Consider the following 19,803-nt stretch of genomic DNA (forward strand, 5'->3'; position numbering starts at 1 on the left):
CAGACTCTGTAAAAGGGCAACGTTGAAATCAACACCAATACATAGAAACATAGACTGTGACGGCAGATAAGAACCATTCGGCCCATCTAGTCTGCCCAGTTTTCTAAATACTTTCATTAGTCCCTGGCCTTATCTTATACATGCCTAAGTATACAGTAGAATAAATATTCTGAAACAATTCAATCTAGTGAAAATGACATAACACACTAGTATTTCACTACTCATGTGAGAGAAACAACTAAATTCAGTAAAAATGTACTAGTAAAAAGAAACCTTTCCTAAACCAACTTTAAGAGTTTGAAGAATAAGATAAAATATCGTGAAGGTATACTTACTCTGAATTGACCATATAATGAAATCATTGAAAAGAACAGAACCACTGCAAGGGGTCCCCAGAAATCAGGGTTGTCTCGTACAACTTGTCTGTTGAACCCAAGTGATGGCATGGGCATCAGAACACATCGGATTTTGTAGTAAATGTCCTTTAGGTCTATATCCAGCTCTTCCCTATAAAAAGAAGTGGTATTGTAAGCCAGTCCTTTCTCATTAGATTTTTTTTTAGTCACGTTTTTTTTGAATTTATAAAACAAGATTAGCAAAGATTAAAATTTGCAAAATTTAATCCGATAACTTTATTAGTGGTTATAGAATCCAAAACTCTACAAAAACATATTTGTACACTGTAGACCCTTGAAGTATCTTCATACCACTATTTCTATGATGCCTTATTTCTGCCCTATCGAGAAAACAGCCCGGTCTTGTCAGTCCCAGCAAGACCGGCATAATGAGAGCACTTAGAGAACCTTTGGATCATACTGATATTTCAATGATGCCTCACAGGCTTAAAAAAAAAACAAAAAAAAAAAAAAACAGCCCCTTGAAACCAACAACCCAAATACTTACAGAGAATGTTCCATAACACAAAGTGCTTAAAGGATCACTAACAAAAAACATGTATTTCTGACCCTATAGTGTTAAAACCACCATCTAGAATTACATTTTTTGATAGGCTGCCTTATTTTTGAGGGGGAAAAAATTCTATTTAACCCCTTAAGCACCAAACGCCTGGAATAAACGGGAATCATGACATGCCACACATGTCATGTGTCCTTAAGGGGTTAAAGGGATTATATAAGTCTTTCATTGGAAAAAAAAGACAGTAATGGACAGGTGTTCAAAGCTTTACTTTAGTAGCAAGGGAGGACGCTACCTGCAAGGGAGAAGCTAATTTGGTCCGTTGTCAGCGTGCAGGGAGATAACAGATGTCATTTTTTCACATGACTGACATTTTGCAGTCCAAAACAGTTCCGGCCTTCCAAAGTCATGTGTGCTGGGGCTGTAACTAGTCCCTGCCATATAAGTGCAAATATTACATTATGTGCAGTGTTTCAAGCAGAAACACTGCACATACCGACATCACCACTTCTAAAAGCAGAAGTTATCATGGTGGTGGGAATAACCATTTAACTTTTAAAAATGCCACTATATCAACAATATATTTCACCCATGTGGTTTAAAAAACCAAATATGTACACTATTTAAAAAATAGTACCGTATATACTCGAGTATAAGCCGACCCGAATATAAGCAGAGTCCCCTAATTTTACCCCCCAAAAATGGGAAAACTTATTGACTCGAGTATAAGACTAGGGTAGGAAATGCAGCAGCTACTGGTAAATTTCTAAATAAAATTAGATCCTAAAAAAATTATATTAAATTGAATATTTATTTACAGTGTGTGTATATAATGAATGCAATGTGTGTGTATATGAGATGCAGAGCCTTGGTGGGAGGGGGGGGGGGGGCATTTTTATTATTATTTTTGAACTATTATTATAATTTTGTTTTATTAGTAATATTTTTTTATTAATATTTTATTATTTACATTTTTATTTTTTTCGTCCCCCCTCCCTGCTTGATACATGGCAGGGAGGGGGGCTCTCACTCCCTGGTGGTCCAGTGGATGGGCTGTGTAGGAGGGGGCTGGCAGGAAGCGTTTACTTACCTTTCCTGCAGCTCCCTTCTCCTCCGCGCCGGTGAGGTCAGCTCCCCTGTCAAGTCCCAGTGTAAGTCACGCGGCCGCGCGGAGCGTTGCCACGGTAAGCCGTGGCAACGCTCTGACCCTGCGGCTCTCGCAAGACTTGCAGAGGGAGCTGACCGGACGTGAGAGAAGGGAGCTGACAGGAGCTGCAGGAAAGGTAAGTAAACGCTTCCTGCCAGCTCCCAACAGCCCCTTGTCTGTATTATGGCAATGTAAGTTGCCATAATACAGACAGTGACTCGAGTATAAGTCGAGTTGGGGTTTTTCAGCACAAAAAATGTGCCGAAAAACCTCAACTTATACTCGAGTATATACAGTATGTATTTTGTAGACAATTAAAGTAGAACAGTATTAGTTTTTATTACAAAAGAATAAAAAACAAAATTTCGACACACACACACAAAATTTTTTATATATATATATATATATATATATATATATATATATATACACACACACACACACACACAACTTACAGGAGAGGTTTATTGTCTTCAGGATCATTTTCCTCTACCTCCAGTAACCATCCATATCCCCTTTGACGAAGAAATGTAGTGGCTGTGGATTCCTTAGAAAAATCTCCACCAAGATTCAGTTTCACATCAGGAGATGCTATAGAGCCACTGAGATCTATAGAAGAGAAAAACAAATGAATGAGGAAGGAAGAGGAAAAAACTACACTGGGTAGAGGCAAAATAGTTACGACTACTTATGAAATGTAAACCCATCCTAAACAGATCTGTTATTTAAGTCTTATATATTCACTACAAAGCTAATTAAGCCACGTACAGTTGTGCTCAAAAGTTTGCATACCCTTGGAGAATTGGTGATATATGTACCATTTTTAAAGAAAACATGAGTGAGTAGCCAAAACACATTTTATTATAGGATTCCTATTCAACTGTAGGCTATAACAGAATGGCACAATCATAAATCAAAATATGGCAACAAAGAAAAAAAATGGAACATCTGCATGCCCTTTATACTATGTATTCCCTTCTTTAGCATCAATGACAGCATGTAGTCTTTTGTAATAGTTGTCTATGAAGATCCTAATTCTTCCAGGTGGTATAGCGGCCCATTTACCTTGGAAAAATGCCTCTAGGTCACGCAAAGTCTTTGGTCATCTTGCATGAACCGCACGTTTGAGATCAAAGTAGTTCGGTGATATTAAGGTCAGGAGTCTATGATGGCCACTCCAGAACCTTTATCTTTTTTTTGCTGTAACCACTGGAGGGTCAACTTGGCCTTGTGCTTGGGGTCATTTTCATGCTGGAAAGTCGAACCGCGTCCCATGTGCATCCTTCGTGCAGAAGAACGCAAATTGTCTGCCAGTATTTTCTGATAACATGCTGCATTCATCTTGCTGCCTTTAGAGCTTACACATACCCAAAACATTAGTGAGCCACCACCATGCTTCACAGTGGGAATGGAATTCTTTTCACTATAGGCCTTGTGGACCCTTCTCCAAATATAATGCTTATGGTTGTGACCATAAAACTCTATTTTGGTCTCGTCACTTCAAATTACAGTGTGCCAAAAGAGGTGAGGCGTGTCAAGGTGTTGTCGGGCATATTGTAACTGTGTACTTTTTTGTAGCATTGGCTTCATTCTGGCAACTCGACCGTGCAGCTGATTTTTGTTCAAGGATCGTCGCATTGTGCTCCTTGAAACAACACCACCACTGTTTTTATTTGTATCCCGAACAATTCTTCTGTCAGTTGTGGCTGAAATCTTTCTTGGTCTACCTGACCTTGGATTGGTATCAAGAGATCCCTGAATTTTACACTTTTTATAAAGTGATTAAACAGTACTGACTGGCATCTTCAAGGCTTTGGATAGCTTTTTATATCTTTTACATCTTTATAAAGTTTCATTACCTTGGTAAGCAGGTCTTCTGAAAGTTCTTTGCTGCTCCCTATGGCTCAGTATCTAGCCTGCTCCATGCATCCATGTGAGAGCTAACAAATTCATTAACTATTTATACACAGACCCGAACTGCAATTTTAAAAGCCACAGGTGTGGGAAAACTTGAATTTTACTTACCGTAAATTCCTTTTTCCTTTATATGGTGGCAGTACAATAGGGATGTGCTATTCCCTGGGACAAACATCTGAAAGAATTTGACATAAACATATCCTCCCCCACTATGTATAAAATACTAACCTTACAAGATCCCACAGTCTGTAACAATAAAACACTAGAGACCTAATACTGCAAAAAAATATATATTTTTTTTTTATCAAAAAGGGGGAGGAAACTTGTACTGCCACCATATTAAAGGAAAAAGGAATTTACAGTAAATAAAATTAAAAGTTTTTCCTAACATATGGTGGCAGTACAATAGGGAAATATCGAGATCCCAGAAAACACTCTGGGCGGGAATTAGGCAACCACTGCTTGTAACACCTTATGCCCGAAAAGCAGCTTCAGAGGCAGAGAATATATCTAGCCTGTAATGCTTCACAAAGGTGTTGAATGAAGACCATGTCGCAGCTCTGCATATAACCTCTGGAGATGCTCGAGCTTTTTCTGCCCAAGAGGTAGCCATAGCACTAGTTGAATGTGCTTTTAAATATGTGGGCAAAGGCAATTTAGAGGAAGTGTAAGTCAATGTTATGGTATCCACAAGCCATCTAGCCAGACTAGTCTGGGAAGTTGTAAGACCTTTGAATTACACCCCAAAAATTAAAAAGATGGTCTTCTGAAGCAAGAAGATCAATATAACTCCTAAGGGCTCTTCTAACATATAGCATATGCCAAGTTCTCTCCAGTTCGGAGGCTGACGGATTACCAAAAGAAGGAAGTAGAATTGGATGATTGATAGCCCTAGACGTGATGACTTTTGGAAAGAAAAGATAGTTTTGGATGTACGACAACTTTGTCTGGAAAGAAAATATCGAATTCTGGAGAAAATGAAAAAGCCTGAATTTCACTGATTCTTTTATAAGATGTTATTGCGACTAAAAAGGCTGTTTTTAAGAGACAAAAGCTTCAGGGAGATTTCATCCAAATGTTCTTATGGTTCTTCACAAAGGGCCTTAAGAACAAAAAAAAGTCCCACGATGGAAATAAATTCCTCTTAGGAGGTCTGATGATCTTTACGGCTTTGAAGAATCTCTGAATCAAAATGTTGGAAGTCAGATTCTTGACCAGGAAGTGGCTAAGACCATAAAGGTGAACCTTCAGAGTAGATAACCCCAGTCCCACATTAAGACTATCCTTCAGAAAAAATGAAAAAAAAAAAATGTATCTGTAGAAGAACTACGTAGGCAATGATGATTCTTGCACCAGAGTCTTAAATAAATACCAGAGGTAGATTTTCTGGAAGAATTAAGTAAAAACTGGCATCTTTCATTCTTAATACCTTTGTAATGTAAAATCAGCCTTGCAGGAGCCAGACTGTCAATCTGAAAATCTTAAGGATTTCTAGGGGAATCCCTGTGTTCTCCATGAGACTTGTTGATAGTGGAAGTTCCCAAGACCTTAAAGCCATTGTCCTCAAGGCAGAGAACCAACCGGTTTAGCTAGTATGGAACTACTGCCAGAACCAACGCCTTGTCTGTTATTTTTTTGTACAATCCTTGGAATGATGCTTACCAGAGGAAAGACATAAGCAAAGTTGAAGTCCCAAATGATCGGTAGACCATTGGAGAGTCTACCTTGAAAAGGGAGGCAAATCTTGCTACTTTTGCGTTCTTCCTTCTTGCCATCAGGTCTATAACCGGCATCCCGAATTTCTCCACAATCTGTGAAAATAAAACAGGATTCAGGGACCATTCATTCTGAGACCATTTTGATCTGCTGAAGGTTGTCTGCTATGATGTTGTTTATACCCCTTATGTGAACGGCCGACAGATCCTCCAGATGATGTTGAGCCCAAGCCATAATTCTTGTGCAAAGAATCTTTAGTTTTCTCACCCTTGTACCTCCTTGTTTGTGGATGTATGCAACAGTAGTTTGGTTGTCAGATTGTATTCTTACTGCCTTTCCCAGAATGAGGGATTTCAATTGAAGAAAGGCATAAAAAAAAAAAAATACGTAATTAATTCTTTGAAATTGGATGACTCTTCTTTCTTCTACTGACCATATGCCTTGTCTCATATAACACTGAAGATAAGCTCACCATCCTAGATGCGCTGCGTCGGTGGTGATGAGGATCCAATCCTTTAGTTGAAATGACAGACCTGTGGAAAGGAATCAAGCTTTTTTTTTTGCTTTTTTTTTTATTGAGGCAAGATTTTGGCATTACAGAATTAGAAAGTTGAGGTTAGTACATACAAGATGTTAACAAGAGATACAAGTACGTTGCAGGTAGTACCAATGCCCCAGATGTACTGCCGTTTTTTACATTTTTGTAAAAGTAAAGTAGCAAAGAAGAACTCAATAATATAGGAAGAGTTCACATAAAAACCTTTGTGTTAAATATACTGTATTAGTGTCAGTGTGGAAACCCCCAGTGTGTAGACAAGTAATTCAATGCTTTCCTATGCAGAGGTCTAATTCGCGGACGCGCATTAAGCCCTGCTCGTCGTGGGTCGTCGGAGGGGGCGGAGCTTCGACCCAGCGCTGAGGGAAATTGGCGCTGGGATAAGGTAAGTAAATAATGGGTATTTCCTGGCACTACAGTATCCCTTTAATTACAAGGCTAAGATACCTGCTTGACTACTTTACCATTTTATTAGTTACCCCAGTATCCTGAAAAGTTATGCTGACCATAATCCCCAATTGCCTGATGACGAGGAAGAAGTTAGAAGACAGAAGGAAGAAATTAAAAAAAAAACCATTATCCCTTTTATATTATAAATCGGTAGTGCCAGGTCTCTAAAAATTACACCATTGGTCACCTAGCTCTTATGGTAATCTTGATGTTGCTCAGTTTTAAAATGTAAATTAAACAATATATACATATATATTAAATTAGACATAATCCACTTAAGTTCAGCCAGAGCACACACACTGCAAGCAAGGAGAAGAACAGAAGTATTGTTTCAGTTTCTCCACTTCCACTATGTTCAGTGGCAGAAAAGGGCAACATTTAGAATGTGGACTGATAAGCCAAGATAAGATAGAGGCGAATACTTTTGAGAACTCAAAAAAAACCACTGCACCCAGACCTTGTTAATGACAGAAAGTGGTCTGGTTGCCTATCGTGTCCATTTAACGATAAAGTGGTTTTGGTGCTCTAATGGTCCCTTTAAGCAAGTTTAATAGCAGCAAATAAAGTCAAAACAAAGACATACCTACCACACCCAACATAAATAAGTAGTTTATCACATAGGTGGAGATCAATGACTTAATTTAGCAAACATACTTTGTCACTGATCCAAGTTTAAAGGTAACATACATGGGGGAAAAGGTGCATGCTATACAATCAAACTCCAAAGCATATGCGCTGACAGAAATGTCAACAACAAAAGTCTGTAAACAATACGTGAAAAGAGCTCAGAAGAAAGCCTCAAGCTTTGATTGAAATACAATTGCATGAAGACCAGGCCCAAATCTTTCACCGACTAAAAGCCTGTTTTAGTGCGACAACATATCTATGCATGAAAATGAAATGCGATCCTACTAGATGTAGGATTCCTGGTGTTCACCATTAGGTGTGCTGGCGTTAGGCAAGTGGTTCTTTACATGGAAAACAATGCTACCACCTGTCAAACTCTTATTACCAATTTAAAAGAAAAGCGATGAGATCTTAAGTCAGTTGAAGAGACTATAGCCTATTATAAATATTACTCATAATACCAACATCTCTGCAGTGCTTTGCTAGAGACAAGTTTGACATATAGGAACAAATTGTGGTGATCACCCTGTTCAAAGGAGCTCAGAGTAAGGGTACATATAATTTAAGACTAAATATCCCAACAAAGAAATAATACTGGCATGCAGCATTTTCAACTTGGTTTTATTGATATATAAATGGCTATTCTGCTACTCATGATATTATATACATGAAACATTAAAAACGCAAAGAAAGTGTATGTGCAGCGCTTCATCTTAAAACACTAACAGAGATATAGTGAATTTCTTGCTGGAGTGCAACTCTGTCTATGGTTCTTGTCAATCAGCCTGCCAGAAGCGAGAGATATGTTTTTTTTTTTGTTTGTTTATTACAGCTTACATTTAAAATTTGATGGAATTATTTTTAAACAATAAACATAAAAGAAAAAAAAAATGTATATTCTGCTTGCTTACCTGTCTCAGAAAACCCACCACTTTAAAATGCAGCATAATGAGTAAATATTACAATTATACATAGTTTAGTTTATTTCAGGGATGGCTATATCAATTTAAACTTTTGTGTGTGGCATATTCATGTCTCAATTACAACTTGGGCAAAGGAGATACAGTAGAGCCACGCACTGCAGCTTTACTTAACAAGAGAGTGAACATGTATATCAATTTGGGTATAGCTGCTTCAGCATACAGAGCAGATCCACTCATACCGAGTCATTTTACACTCATTAAAGGAATAAACTATAGAGTCAGGAATACAAACATATTACTGGCACAATAGTTCTAAAGTAACAGTTTAGTTGATCCTCTCGCCAAACTGTTTAATTAAAGAGCCGAGGGAAAGTATCATACATACGGCTTTACACGTAACTCCAGCTAGAAGCCATGAGCCAATGCTTCCTGCCTCTAGGGGTATATGAGCTTGGATGAATGTATTATGAACACACCAAATCAAGCACAGACCAATATAGTGGCCATGGTGCATACATGGTGTCCCTGGAAGGTGACAATTTAAAAAATTCCTCTTTGTAATAATTGGAAATGTTTACATCTGTAATCAGTGTACCTCTACTGGGTGATAAATACCTTTATGTAAAGACTGAAGAGAAATAAGAAAATAAAAATTAAAAAAAAATTTGGTGTCACCAGCAACATTGCGTGTTGAAATCGGACATACTCAGTCTCCCTCTAGCATGTAAGCTCATTAAGCAGGGCCCTCAATCCCTCTGTTCCTGTGTGTCCAACTTGTCTGGTTACAACTACCTGTCTGTTCGTCCACCCATTGTAAAGCGCTACGGAATTTGATGGCGCTATATAAATAATAATAATAATAATAATATTGCTTTGCCAAGTCAACGTTTCAGTTCAATATAATAACTCATCAGGACATAATACATTTTAAATCCGGATGAAAGTTTATGTTAAACCAAAATGTTGACTTTACTTGCCATAGCAATACAATTAACCCCTTAAGGACAGAGCTTCAGAAGCTTGTCTTTCACTTAATGACAACGGCATTTTTTGCATTTTTTGCTATTTGCGTTCAACTGCAATTTGCATTTTACTAATTTATTGCACCGACACATATTATATACCGTTTTTTAAAGGACAGAAAGGGCTTTAATTTGATGTAACACATATATATATATAAATGCGTATTTATTATAAAAAAAAAAAATACAGAAATATGCAAAAAAATGAATTTTTGTGTGTTTTTTTACAGTTTTTGCAATAATAATAATGTGTACATAATTAATGCAGGTTAAGGAAAGTAATTAAAAATAAATTAATTTAGTTGTTCTGAATTACAGAATATATAATGTGTCTGCGATTTTCAGTTTTTTTTGGTAGTTACAGGTCACAAAGCACAAGGAGTAAAATAAACTTTTTATGTGGAGCGATTTTAGAATTTGGTATGTTTGTTTTCTAAGCTTAATAGCCATAAAAGAAAACAAAATTGCCACACAAAAGTATATATTTATATAAAGTAGATACCACAGGCTATTTACCTAAGGTTGTTTTGACACTTTCTACGTAGCCATTTTACCGCCAACCTCTGCTAAATATTGGAGTAAAATTGTGTTTTTTGGGGGTTTTCGCACACAAACTTATAACAAAGAACTTCTCATGTGTATTTTGTAAAGTTGGTGTGTGCTATTCCTGTACAAAGTTTTATGTGTTCAGTTACTTCTGCTGAGTACAACGGTACCCCCATTGTATGTCTTTGGCAGTATTTCGTGAAGCTACAGTGCCATATTGGAGACCTGTCCTTTTCAGTATTCACAGTAGAATTTTGAGAGACTGATTTAATGAGCCTATGCTTCCATTTGGGGTATTATAGTAGTTTGACTGTTCAAAAAAACCCCACAAAGGCCTACCATTTGTAAAAGTAGACACTCCAGGGTATCTCATAAGGTGCATATTGTGCCTTAACATGCCCCCATTTTTCCACCAATATATGCCAAAGTATGTGGTAAAAAATAATTTTGGGCATTTGTTTTACATACGGATTGCATTTTTGCTGGGCATTTTGTATATTTCATGTGTGCCACTAAGTTCAAACCCCCCAAATTATGCTCAGCTAAGTCTTCTGAGTAAAAGGACACCCCCATTGTATGTCTATGGCACTATTTTGTGAAGCTACAGTGCCATATAGGAGACCAAGCCATATCAGTTTTGACCGAACTTTGAATTTTGACGCCGGGCCTATGTGCAATTTCCAAGCATCTTTGCAGGTTTTAAATTCAAACTACCCCACAAAGGCCTACCATTTCTTAAAGTAGACACCCCAGGGTATTTCAAAAGGCATATTTTGAACCTTAGCGTGGGATCATTTTTCCGCTAGCGTGTACCAGGTGTAGTGGTTATAAGCGTTTTTTTCTGCCTTTTTGACACACAAAGTGAGTTTGCACAGTATATTTTGCAAACCATATGTGTACTACCACTGTATAATACTTCATATTTTGCTCAGCTATGTCTGCTGAGTACAAAAATACCCCCGTATGTACCTTTGCCAGGTATATGTGGACATCGGAGGGGCACATTTGGGACACAGCCATTCCATTTTTTTTCAAATTTTGAATTTTTACGCTGTGCCCATGTCCCATTTTAGAGTATTTTACCAGGCTATATAATCCAAATACCCCATAAAGCCATACCATTTCTTAAAGAAGACATCCCAGGGTATTTCAAAAGGCATATTTTGAACCTTAGCGTGGGATCATTTTTCCGCTAGCTTGTACCAGGTGTAGTGGTAATGAGCGTTATTAAATGTATTTTTTTACTTTTTAAAACTTTTTTTACTTTTTAAAACTATTTTTTAAACTTTTGTTTTGATTATTCATTTTTTTTAAATTTCCTAAACGTTCGTAAAACTTTTTTTTTTACAGATTTAACATTTTTCTAAGCTTTTTTTTTTTACGTTAACCCCTAACTAGCAGTAAGCAGCACTAACAGTAAATTCCCCATAACTCCCACCCACCCCAGCTAGCAAAATATTTAATTATACAATATTTAAATTAGTTAATTAAATAAATTTAACCCCTGAAGGTTAAAAAATAAATAAAAGTTAATCGTCAGGGGTTAAAAAAAAAATTAGATCGCAGTATAATACTGTGATCTGTATTTTGATCACTGTAGGCAGTGATTGACTGGCAGGGAAGGGGTTAATTTTTATTTGAACTGGGTAAAGGGTTTATTTTTTTTAATTTTTTACTTAAACGTTATTAAAACTTTTTTTTTAACTTAATTTTTTAACTTTTTAAAGCTTATTTTTAAACTTTTTTTAACGGTAACCCCTAGTTAGCCTAATACTAAATCCCCCAATTCCCCACTAACTTCCACCCTCCCCAGCTAGCTAAATTTATAATTTTAAGATATTTAAATTAATTAATAAAATAAATTGAACCCCGGGGGGTTAAAAAAAAAAAAAATCAGATCTTAGTAAAATGTAATCCCTGCCAATTGATCACTGTAGTCCGTGATCAATTGGCAGGGAAGGGGTTAATTTTTTATTAAAATGGGTAAAGGGGGGGGTGGGATTTTAATTTTACTATTTTTTTTTCCACCAGGGGGCAGGATCACTGAAGATCCGTCTCCCTGCACTTCACACAGAACCAGGAAGTGCAGGGAGGCGGAGGTGAGTATAGAGAGCACATGTGCCCGCTCAGACATGCTGTCAGAGCGGGCACATGTACTGGGGCAGCCCGATCCAGTGCTCCCGGTCTGCCTCTAATGCAGAGGCAGACCGGAGCACCATTAACCCCACGATCGCCGCGATTGCGGCGATCTGGGGTTAATTTTAACGGGTGACGTACGAGGTCCGTCACTCGTCATTAACGCATTCCCCTGAGTGACGGACCTCGTCCGTCACTCGTCGTTAAGGGGTTAAGGAATTTTGCAGCAAATACCCAGAGTGCAGGTATGAAGTGAATTTGTATGCAGTGTTACCGAGTACTGGGCATCTGAATAATTGTCCAGCTGGAGTGCAGAGCTATCTTCTAGATTTTTTTTTTTTTTTTTTTTTTTAGTAACCCTTTAACCCCTTAAGGACCAAACTTCTGTAATAAAAGGGAATCATGACATGTCACACATGTCATGTGTCCTTAAGGGGTTAAAGGGACACTATAGTCTCCAGAACAACCACAGCATAATGTAGTTGTTCTGGTGAGTATAATAGCTCCGTTCAGGCATTTTCATATAAACACTACATTTTCAGAGACAGGGCAGGGGGGGCGCAAGCCACCTAAATGGCTCCTGACCCTATAGTGATCCTTTAAAGGACCACTCTAGGCACCCAGACCACTTAAGCTTAATGAAGTGGTCTGGGTGCCAGGTCCAGCTAGGGTTAACCCATTTTTTTTTTTTTTTATAAACATAGCAGTTTCAGAGAAACTGCTATGTTTATAAATTGGTTAAGCCTTCCCCCTAATCCTCTAGTGGCTGTCTCATTGACAGCCGCTAGAGGCTCTTGCGTGATTCTCACTGTGAAAATCACAGTGAGAGCACGCAAGCGTCCATAGGAAAGCATTGTAAATGCTTTCCTATGTGACCGGCTGAATGCGCGCGCAGCTCTTGCCGCGCGTGCGCATTCAGCCGACGGGGCGGAGAGGAGGCGGATAGTTCCCCGCCCAACGCTGGAACAAGGTAAGTTTTACCCCTTTTCCCCATTCCAGAGCCGGGCGGGAGGGGGACCCTGAGGGTGGGGGCACCCTCAGGGCACTCTAGTGCCAGGAAAACGAGTATGTTTTCCTGGCACTAGAGTGGTCCTTTAAGTCTTCAAATAGGGAAGCATGGCCCTGCTTTTATAGTTGGAAAATCTTATTGGTGCATAGCAATGGTAGGGCCCTCAATGCTTCTCTGCAGAACATTTAATAGGTCGAGGTCATCCGTCCAGAAGATATCAGATGGAGGAGTCGGACGCGTGCAAACCAGGTCACCGCTAGATGAATATAACACTATTTAACGGTCTACAGGATTGGTGCTGAATTTAAAAAAAAAAAAAAAAGGCAACAAGAGTACTCTAACATAGAGAGGGAGAAAATGAGAAATATATATATATGTGTGTGTACACACAGTTAATGATCAATTCCGTTTAAAACAGGAAATTATGGAATAATAATTACAAACACTTCTGTTGTTTCAGTAGAAATTGCTCTACTTCTATAAGTTTGTCCCAGAATCGCACTTGACGTACAAACCCCATAGATAAACGAGCAGTGACGTGTGATGACGTCAATGACAGTAAACCCACCGGCGCTGTGCCCAGTGGCCGCCATTCCCGGCCTCTCCCCCTTACCGTCAGCCTCAGTGGAGGACACAAAGGTGAAGTCTCCAGGGGGACCGGTGTGTGGATGTAGTGCAGGGCCCGGCGGCTGCATCCTCCTGCCGTGGCTGTGGAACTGATGTTGACGACGACAGTGACGTATCCGGGTCGTTCACAAGTATCGACGTGGGTCACAGAGTTCTAAACACAAGAACTGCAGCGCGAAATGACTGTAAATATCCACATAGGGTGGACGAGGCCATATTGCCGGAGACCAATGTTCTTCCGTGCCATGGCACTTATCGTAGCTTCGCCAGCATGTTGGGAGGAGGTAAATGGAAGCTCAAAAGTTGAATTTCTCTTTAGTGCTTAAAACTCAAAGACGTCTTGACTTTAGCGACGGAGTGACGTCATATGCCAGGTTGAAGCCCTCCGCCCTGTGATGGTGTTATAAACTTTAAATGAACGAAGTGAAGATTCGATAGGAAGCTGCACACTGTCACTATACACTAGTGATGTTTTTTTTTTTTTTTTATCACTGCAGCTGTTGTGACTATGGGACGTGTAATAATCCACCACCGCTGTAGTGACAATTTATCTACCATAGCTGTGAAATAATAAAGAGGCGTTCTAGATTAGAGTGGACACCTATATTAACCCATTATAGAAGGAGGCAATTGTACAAGTTCTGAACGAAACCTGGGATTTGCGCTTTATGTCTGTTCAACTGTGATGTAATTCCAGTAAAATACAAGTTTAGCAGGCTAAGATTGCCACAAGGCATATGTATGTATATGTGTTTGTAGTATCAGTTAGTTAATAACACGTAGCTAAGATACTGTCATCACTGTACTGACCAGGTGCAGGAATGTAAGAACTGGAATTACGCGTCCCTCTCCTTTGTATCAGATGAGCCACGTGGTTAGACCGGATGGATGAGTTTAGACTCTATTCATTAAATAGGTTAAGGGTATGTGTGGGTGTAGTTAATTGTGGGAGGAGCTACAGTGCTATATAAGGAATGTACTCTATGTATTCAGTACTCAGACTTTGCTGTATTTTGGTGACGCTAGTCCCTCTGAGTCCCGATCGGTGATCCAATAAAGAATCTCTTCCTTCCTGAAGAAACCTGTGTCCATCTCTCTGTGCTTGGCTTCCGTCAGTTTCTCCGGTATCATTTGGTGCATTGGCCGGGAAGCTCATCGTTCAACGGTAGCTGAGAGGCAGAGGCGTGAGACGGTCTATCTTTGCCCACGTTCTCTACGGCTGCACCCCTGAACTTCTGCGTGGACCTCCCTTCGTCTCGGCGCCACTGGTCTGTTGTCCAGGAGATCATCGGCCTCTACGTGAGAAGTGCTGGGGTGTCCCCGTCGATGAGTGTGAACTCAGGTTCAGGAACGAGGAGGTAAGATAACTGCTGTTTTAGACGGCAGGACCCGCTAGGGGTATACCGATTGTGCGGTAGGCCCAAAGGGGTTTTTGAATCTGTATCTGCCCCCTCTGTCGGAGGGAAGGAGCGAAGGCGCACCGCTCGATCGAACGCTCTTTAGTCAGACCGTTTGATTTGGTTAGTCAGGCGGGGTCCTGGTGTAAGATAGCCCTAGCCGGACACCGGTGTCTTGTCTAGACTAGCGTTCTAGGGTGTATATTACGTTCGCTAGGTCGGAGGGACCGGGAGACTAAGCGGCGCCTGTGTAAATTCGGTTCGCTAGTTCTCATCCTATCTGGGCTAAGTGGGAAGGCGTGTAAATTTGGAACCCACTAGACTTTTGATAGTACGACTAAGAGGCGCCTGTGTAAATTCGGTTCTCTAGCTCGTTGTATAGTGCGACTAAGAGGCGTCTGTGTAAATTCGGTTCTCTAGCTCGCTATATATGTGGTGATTGGGCAGTGTGGCTAACCAAAACGGGTGTATATAGTTTTAGGTAGTCCATTCAAGGTACTGGCCAATAGTTTAGTTGGGAATTGTAAATGTGTTAACGATTGTTTTAGTAAAGTGTATATCTTGTTAGATAGCGCGAGCTCAGCCGTCTAGCGAGAGTGTTAATAGTGTGTTGCTGTATTATAGTGCACGGTACCATAACCCTGTATATTTACTGACATTATATAATAAGTACTAATCATTGTCGTCCATTGCATGTTTAACACCATAACCACTAATAATTGTATTGTGACCTTAACTTGTGCTTTGACCTATGCTAACCGTACTGTAACCGCTATTTGTAAAAGACGATGTTACTGGGGTGTGTTATAGACGGGTAATTCGTATATAGAGAATTATAGCGTGGGTGACTGTGTAGTTACGCCAAAGGGCATAATATTGATTATATAGTGACTGGTGTAGCAGCTGTGTGTGTACGGGAATTCCCTGAGTGTTTATTGTTATTGTGTACGTTTCACTTGGTAACCGTACCACGTGGTGCTGTTGCCAGAGGAAACGGGTGTGACTGTTGAATAGTACGCGTGTATAGTAATCGTTGTCGACGACGTTCCACTGTTAAATATGGGTGCGTCGCAGTCAACGATTCCGGATCCCTTAGGATGTATGGTTAAGAATTTTAAAAAGGGATTCAAAGTTTGTGATTTTGGGGTTAAGATGTCCCCTGTACGTTTGGTCACTTTGTGCACTAGGGAGTGGCCTACTTTGGTTGCGGCATGGCCGCCACGTGGCAGTTTGGATCCAACTCTGGTACAGCGCTTACACGTGGCTGTATCAGGTAGGCCTGAACTTTACGGCCAGTTTCCTTATATTGATTGTTGGAGACAGGCCGTAAATGACTCGCCAAAATGGCTCCGGACATGCCACGAGGAGCAGTGTCGCCTCATGGTAGCTAGGACTTGTTCGTCCACTAGGACTGGTGTTAGGCCCATTTTGGACACGCCCCCTGAGTCCGAGATCCCTTTGCCGCCCCCTTACTTTCCGGTAAGAGGAAGTGACGCAAATACAGGAAGTCCTGTAACCCTTCCCTCATTACCCTCATCCACTTCCGCTTCCTCCTCCAGTACAGGATCCACCCCCCCTCGTACTAAATCTCCCCTTCCGGAACCAGAACCCACCCCCATTAGAAACGAATATCCTGATTTGGCGCCACTTCAGACTTCCGGTCAAGCTTCATCTAGCTCGGCCCGAAGTGTTCTATTCACTACCTTTTCCCAAAACCAACCTCCCACATCCCCATACCCTATATCTCCCCGACCGGAACCCATGACTGACGCTTCCCTACGTAGCCCCATCCAAACCCGACAGTTGACTGGTGCCCAACAATTAAAGCACTATCAGATGCCTCTTCGCTTAAATCCCGGGTCAGCTTATATCGATGCCGCAGGTCAAATGGCACACGCTGACCCTGTCTTCGTATATGTCCCTTTCACCACTACCGACCTTTTAAACTGGAAGACCCATAATTCCTCGTATACTGAGAAACCACAAGCCATGACTGATCTGTTCACCTCAATAGTACAGACACATAATCCGACATGGGCTGATTGCCAGCAGTTATTAATGACTTTATTTAACAATGAGGAAAGGACAAGAATAAATCAAGCAGCCATTAAAGCATTAGAGGATAGAGCCCGTGCTTTGAACCAAGCTAATCCAGCAGCATGGGCCGCAACACATTATCCCAACACTGATCCCGATTGGAACGTAAATGGTGCTGATATGGTTCAACTCAGAGCCTATAGAGACGCTATAATTGCTGGCATGAAAGCCGGAGGAAAGAAAGCCATTAACATGTCGAAGACAGTTGAGGTGATCCAGAAAAGCGATGAAGCGCCCAGTGTCTTTTATGACCGATTATTGGAGGCGTACCGCTTGTACACCCCCTTTAATCCGGAAGACGCAGACAATTCCCGAATGGTTAACTCCGCCTTTGTCAGCCAAGCTTACGGAGATATTAAGCGCAAGCTACAAAAGTTAGAAGGGTTTGCAGGTATGTCAATCTCCCAACTAATGGAGGTAGCTAATAAGGTCTATATGAATAGGGAAACAGAAAGCAAGAAAGAGGAGGAGCGCAAGATGCGTAAAAAGGCTGATATGCTAGCGGTAGCGATCGCAGGCATAGATAAACGGGGCCCAGATAGAGGCAATAATAGATGGAGTAGGGAGCCTTTGAGTAGGGATCAGTGTGCGTATTGCAAGGAAGAAGGGCATTGGAGGAACGAATGTCCGCAAAGAGAGCAGTACGAGAGAGACCAACCCAGGGCAGGCTACGGAAACTTTAGAGGCAGAGCGAGAGGTAGAGGAGGTCCCGGAGGGAGTAATGGTTATAGAGGGAGTAATGGGAACAGAGGAAGTGTTAGGGAAGACAGGTATATTCCAGCAGCGCAAAGGTCTCGCGATAGAGAAGGTAGGGACTTTGTAGGATTGGCTGACACGGTCATGGAGGACTATTGATACCGACCGGGCTCCATCCCCCTTGGTCGAGCGGAGCCTATGGTCGATGTATCAATAGGGGGGAAAAGGAGTGCGTTCATGATCGACACTGGTGCTGAACATTCAGTGGTGACTAATCTAGTTGCTCCTCCATCTGGAAGGACTATTACTGTGATAGGAGCAACTGGAAGAAGTGCTGAAAGACCGGTTCTTAAAAGTCGACTCTGTACATTGGGAGGCCACGTAGTAAAACACCAATTCCTTTATATGCCTGAATGTCCAGTCCAATTGCTGGGACGTGATATGCTATCCAAATTACAAGCGCAGATTACGTTCCTACCAGATGGAACAACATCTTTAAAGTTTAATGGACCTTCAGGTATTATGACTTTATCCGTACCAAAGGAAGAAGAGTGGCGACTTTATACAGTGTTGACTAGCCAAAACCCTAGGAGTGATGAGACATTGTTTAACATACCAGGAGTTTGGGCAGAGAACAACCCACCAGGACTGGCCCGCAATATTCCACCAATAAAAATTGAACTGAAACATGGGGTTTATCCAGTGAGCCTAAGACAATATCACATTCCGCAGAAGGCTAAGAAGAACATCCAATCCTATCTGGATAAGTTCATACGGTATGGTATCCTAAAATTCTGTACTTCCCCCTGGAACACCCCATTGCTGCCTGTTCAAAAGCCCGGCACAGATGAGTATCGACCTGTGCAGGACTTAAGAGCAGTCAATGATGCGGTTGTTAGCATACATCCAGTTGTACCCAATCCATATAACCTGCTTGCTTTAATTCCGGGCGGGGCTACTTACTTCACAGTCTTAGATCTCAAAGATGCCTTCTTTTGCCTCCGAATTGCCGCAGAAAGTCAATGTATTTTCGCTTTCCAATGGGAGAACGCTGTAACGGGCTCAAAACGCCAAATGACTTGGACAAGACTGCCCCAAGGGTTTAAAAATTCACCTACCCTATTTGGTTCAGCCCTAAGTCAAGATCTATTGGATTTCGAGTCCATCCCAGGAGAGTGTGTATTGTTACAATATGTAGATGACTTGTTGATAGCAGCAGTTACAAAAGAAATCTGTCAGCAAGCAACGCACGATCTACTACACATTCTCTGGAAGGCAGGATACAAGGTGTCTAGAAAGAAGGCTCAGTTGTGTTTGCCAACTGTCAAGTATCTAGGATTCCATATCTCTGAAGGTCAAAGAATTATGGGGCCAGAGAGAAAAGAAGCTGTCTGCCAAATACCAATACCCAAGAATAGAAGACAAGTGCGAGAATTCTTGGGGGCAGCAGGCTTCTGTAGGATATGGATTCCCAGTTATGCGATACTAGCAAAACCTCTGTACGCAGCTATCAAAGGTACAGAGCACGACCCCTTCTTATGGACCCAAGAACAGCAAACGGCATTTGAAGATGTGAAGAAGGCTTTGATGAGTGCCCCAGCATTAGGTCTACCTGATCACACACGACCATTCTACTTATATGTACACGAGCAAAGAAGAATGGCTGTGGGAGTATTGACACAGTACTTGGGATCATGGCAAAGACCTGTTGCCTACATGTCTAAGCAACTGGATGCAGTGGCCAGCGGACTTCCACCTTGTCTAAGAGCCGTAGCTGCAGCCGCCCTGCTAGTAGCTGAAGCCGATAAACTCACTCTGGGTCAAGAACTTTATGTACGAGTCCCACATGCAGTACAGACGTTGTTGGATTACAAAGGAAATCATTGGTTTAGTAATAGCCGTATGACCAAGTATCAAGCAATGTTGTGTGAAAACCCAAGAGTGCATTTAGAGACTGTAAACACCTTAAATCCAGCTACCCTTTTGCCACAACCTACTGAAAGTCAACATGATTGTTTGGAA

The 19,803-nt window shown here is 40.9% G+C and overlaps 1 protein-coding gene across 2 annotated transcripts in view; it reads right to left on the bottom strand.

Moving 5' to 3' along the window:
• YIPF4 (Yip1 domain family member 4) overlaps positions 1-13,718 on the bottom strand; it is a 29,571-nt gene extending 15,853 nt beyond the window's left edge. Inside the window, exons 1-3 of one of the 2 annotated variants that reach the window (XM_063441159.1) lie at positions 13,533-13,718; positions 2,518-2,671; positions 336-507 (exon numbers count right to left, since the gene is read on the bottom strand). In XM_063441159.1, coding sequence (XP_063297229.1) covers positions 336-507; positions 2,518-2,671; positions 13,533-13,659 — 453 coding nt within the window. In that variant the 5' untranslated portion in view covers positions 13,660-13,718. The remainder of the gene's footprint in view (positions 1-335; positions 508-2,517; positions 2,672-13,532) is intronic. The other variant, XM_063441160.1, reaches the window with a different exon arrangement.
• Positions 13,719-19,803: the final 6,085 nt, after the last annotated feature.

Source organism: Pelobates fuscus, chromosome 2, assembly GCF_036172605.1.
Source record: "Pelobates fuscus isolate aPelFus1 chromosome 2, aPelFus1.pri, whole genome shotgun sequence".
Classification (NCBI taxonomy): Eukaryota; Metazoa; Chordata; class Amphibia; order Anura; family Pelobatidae; genus Pelobates; species Pelobates fuscus.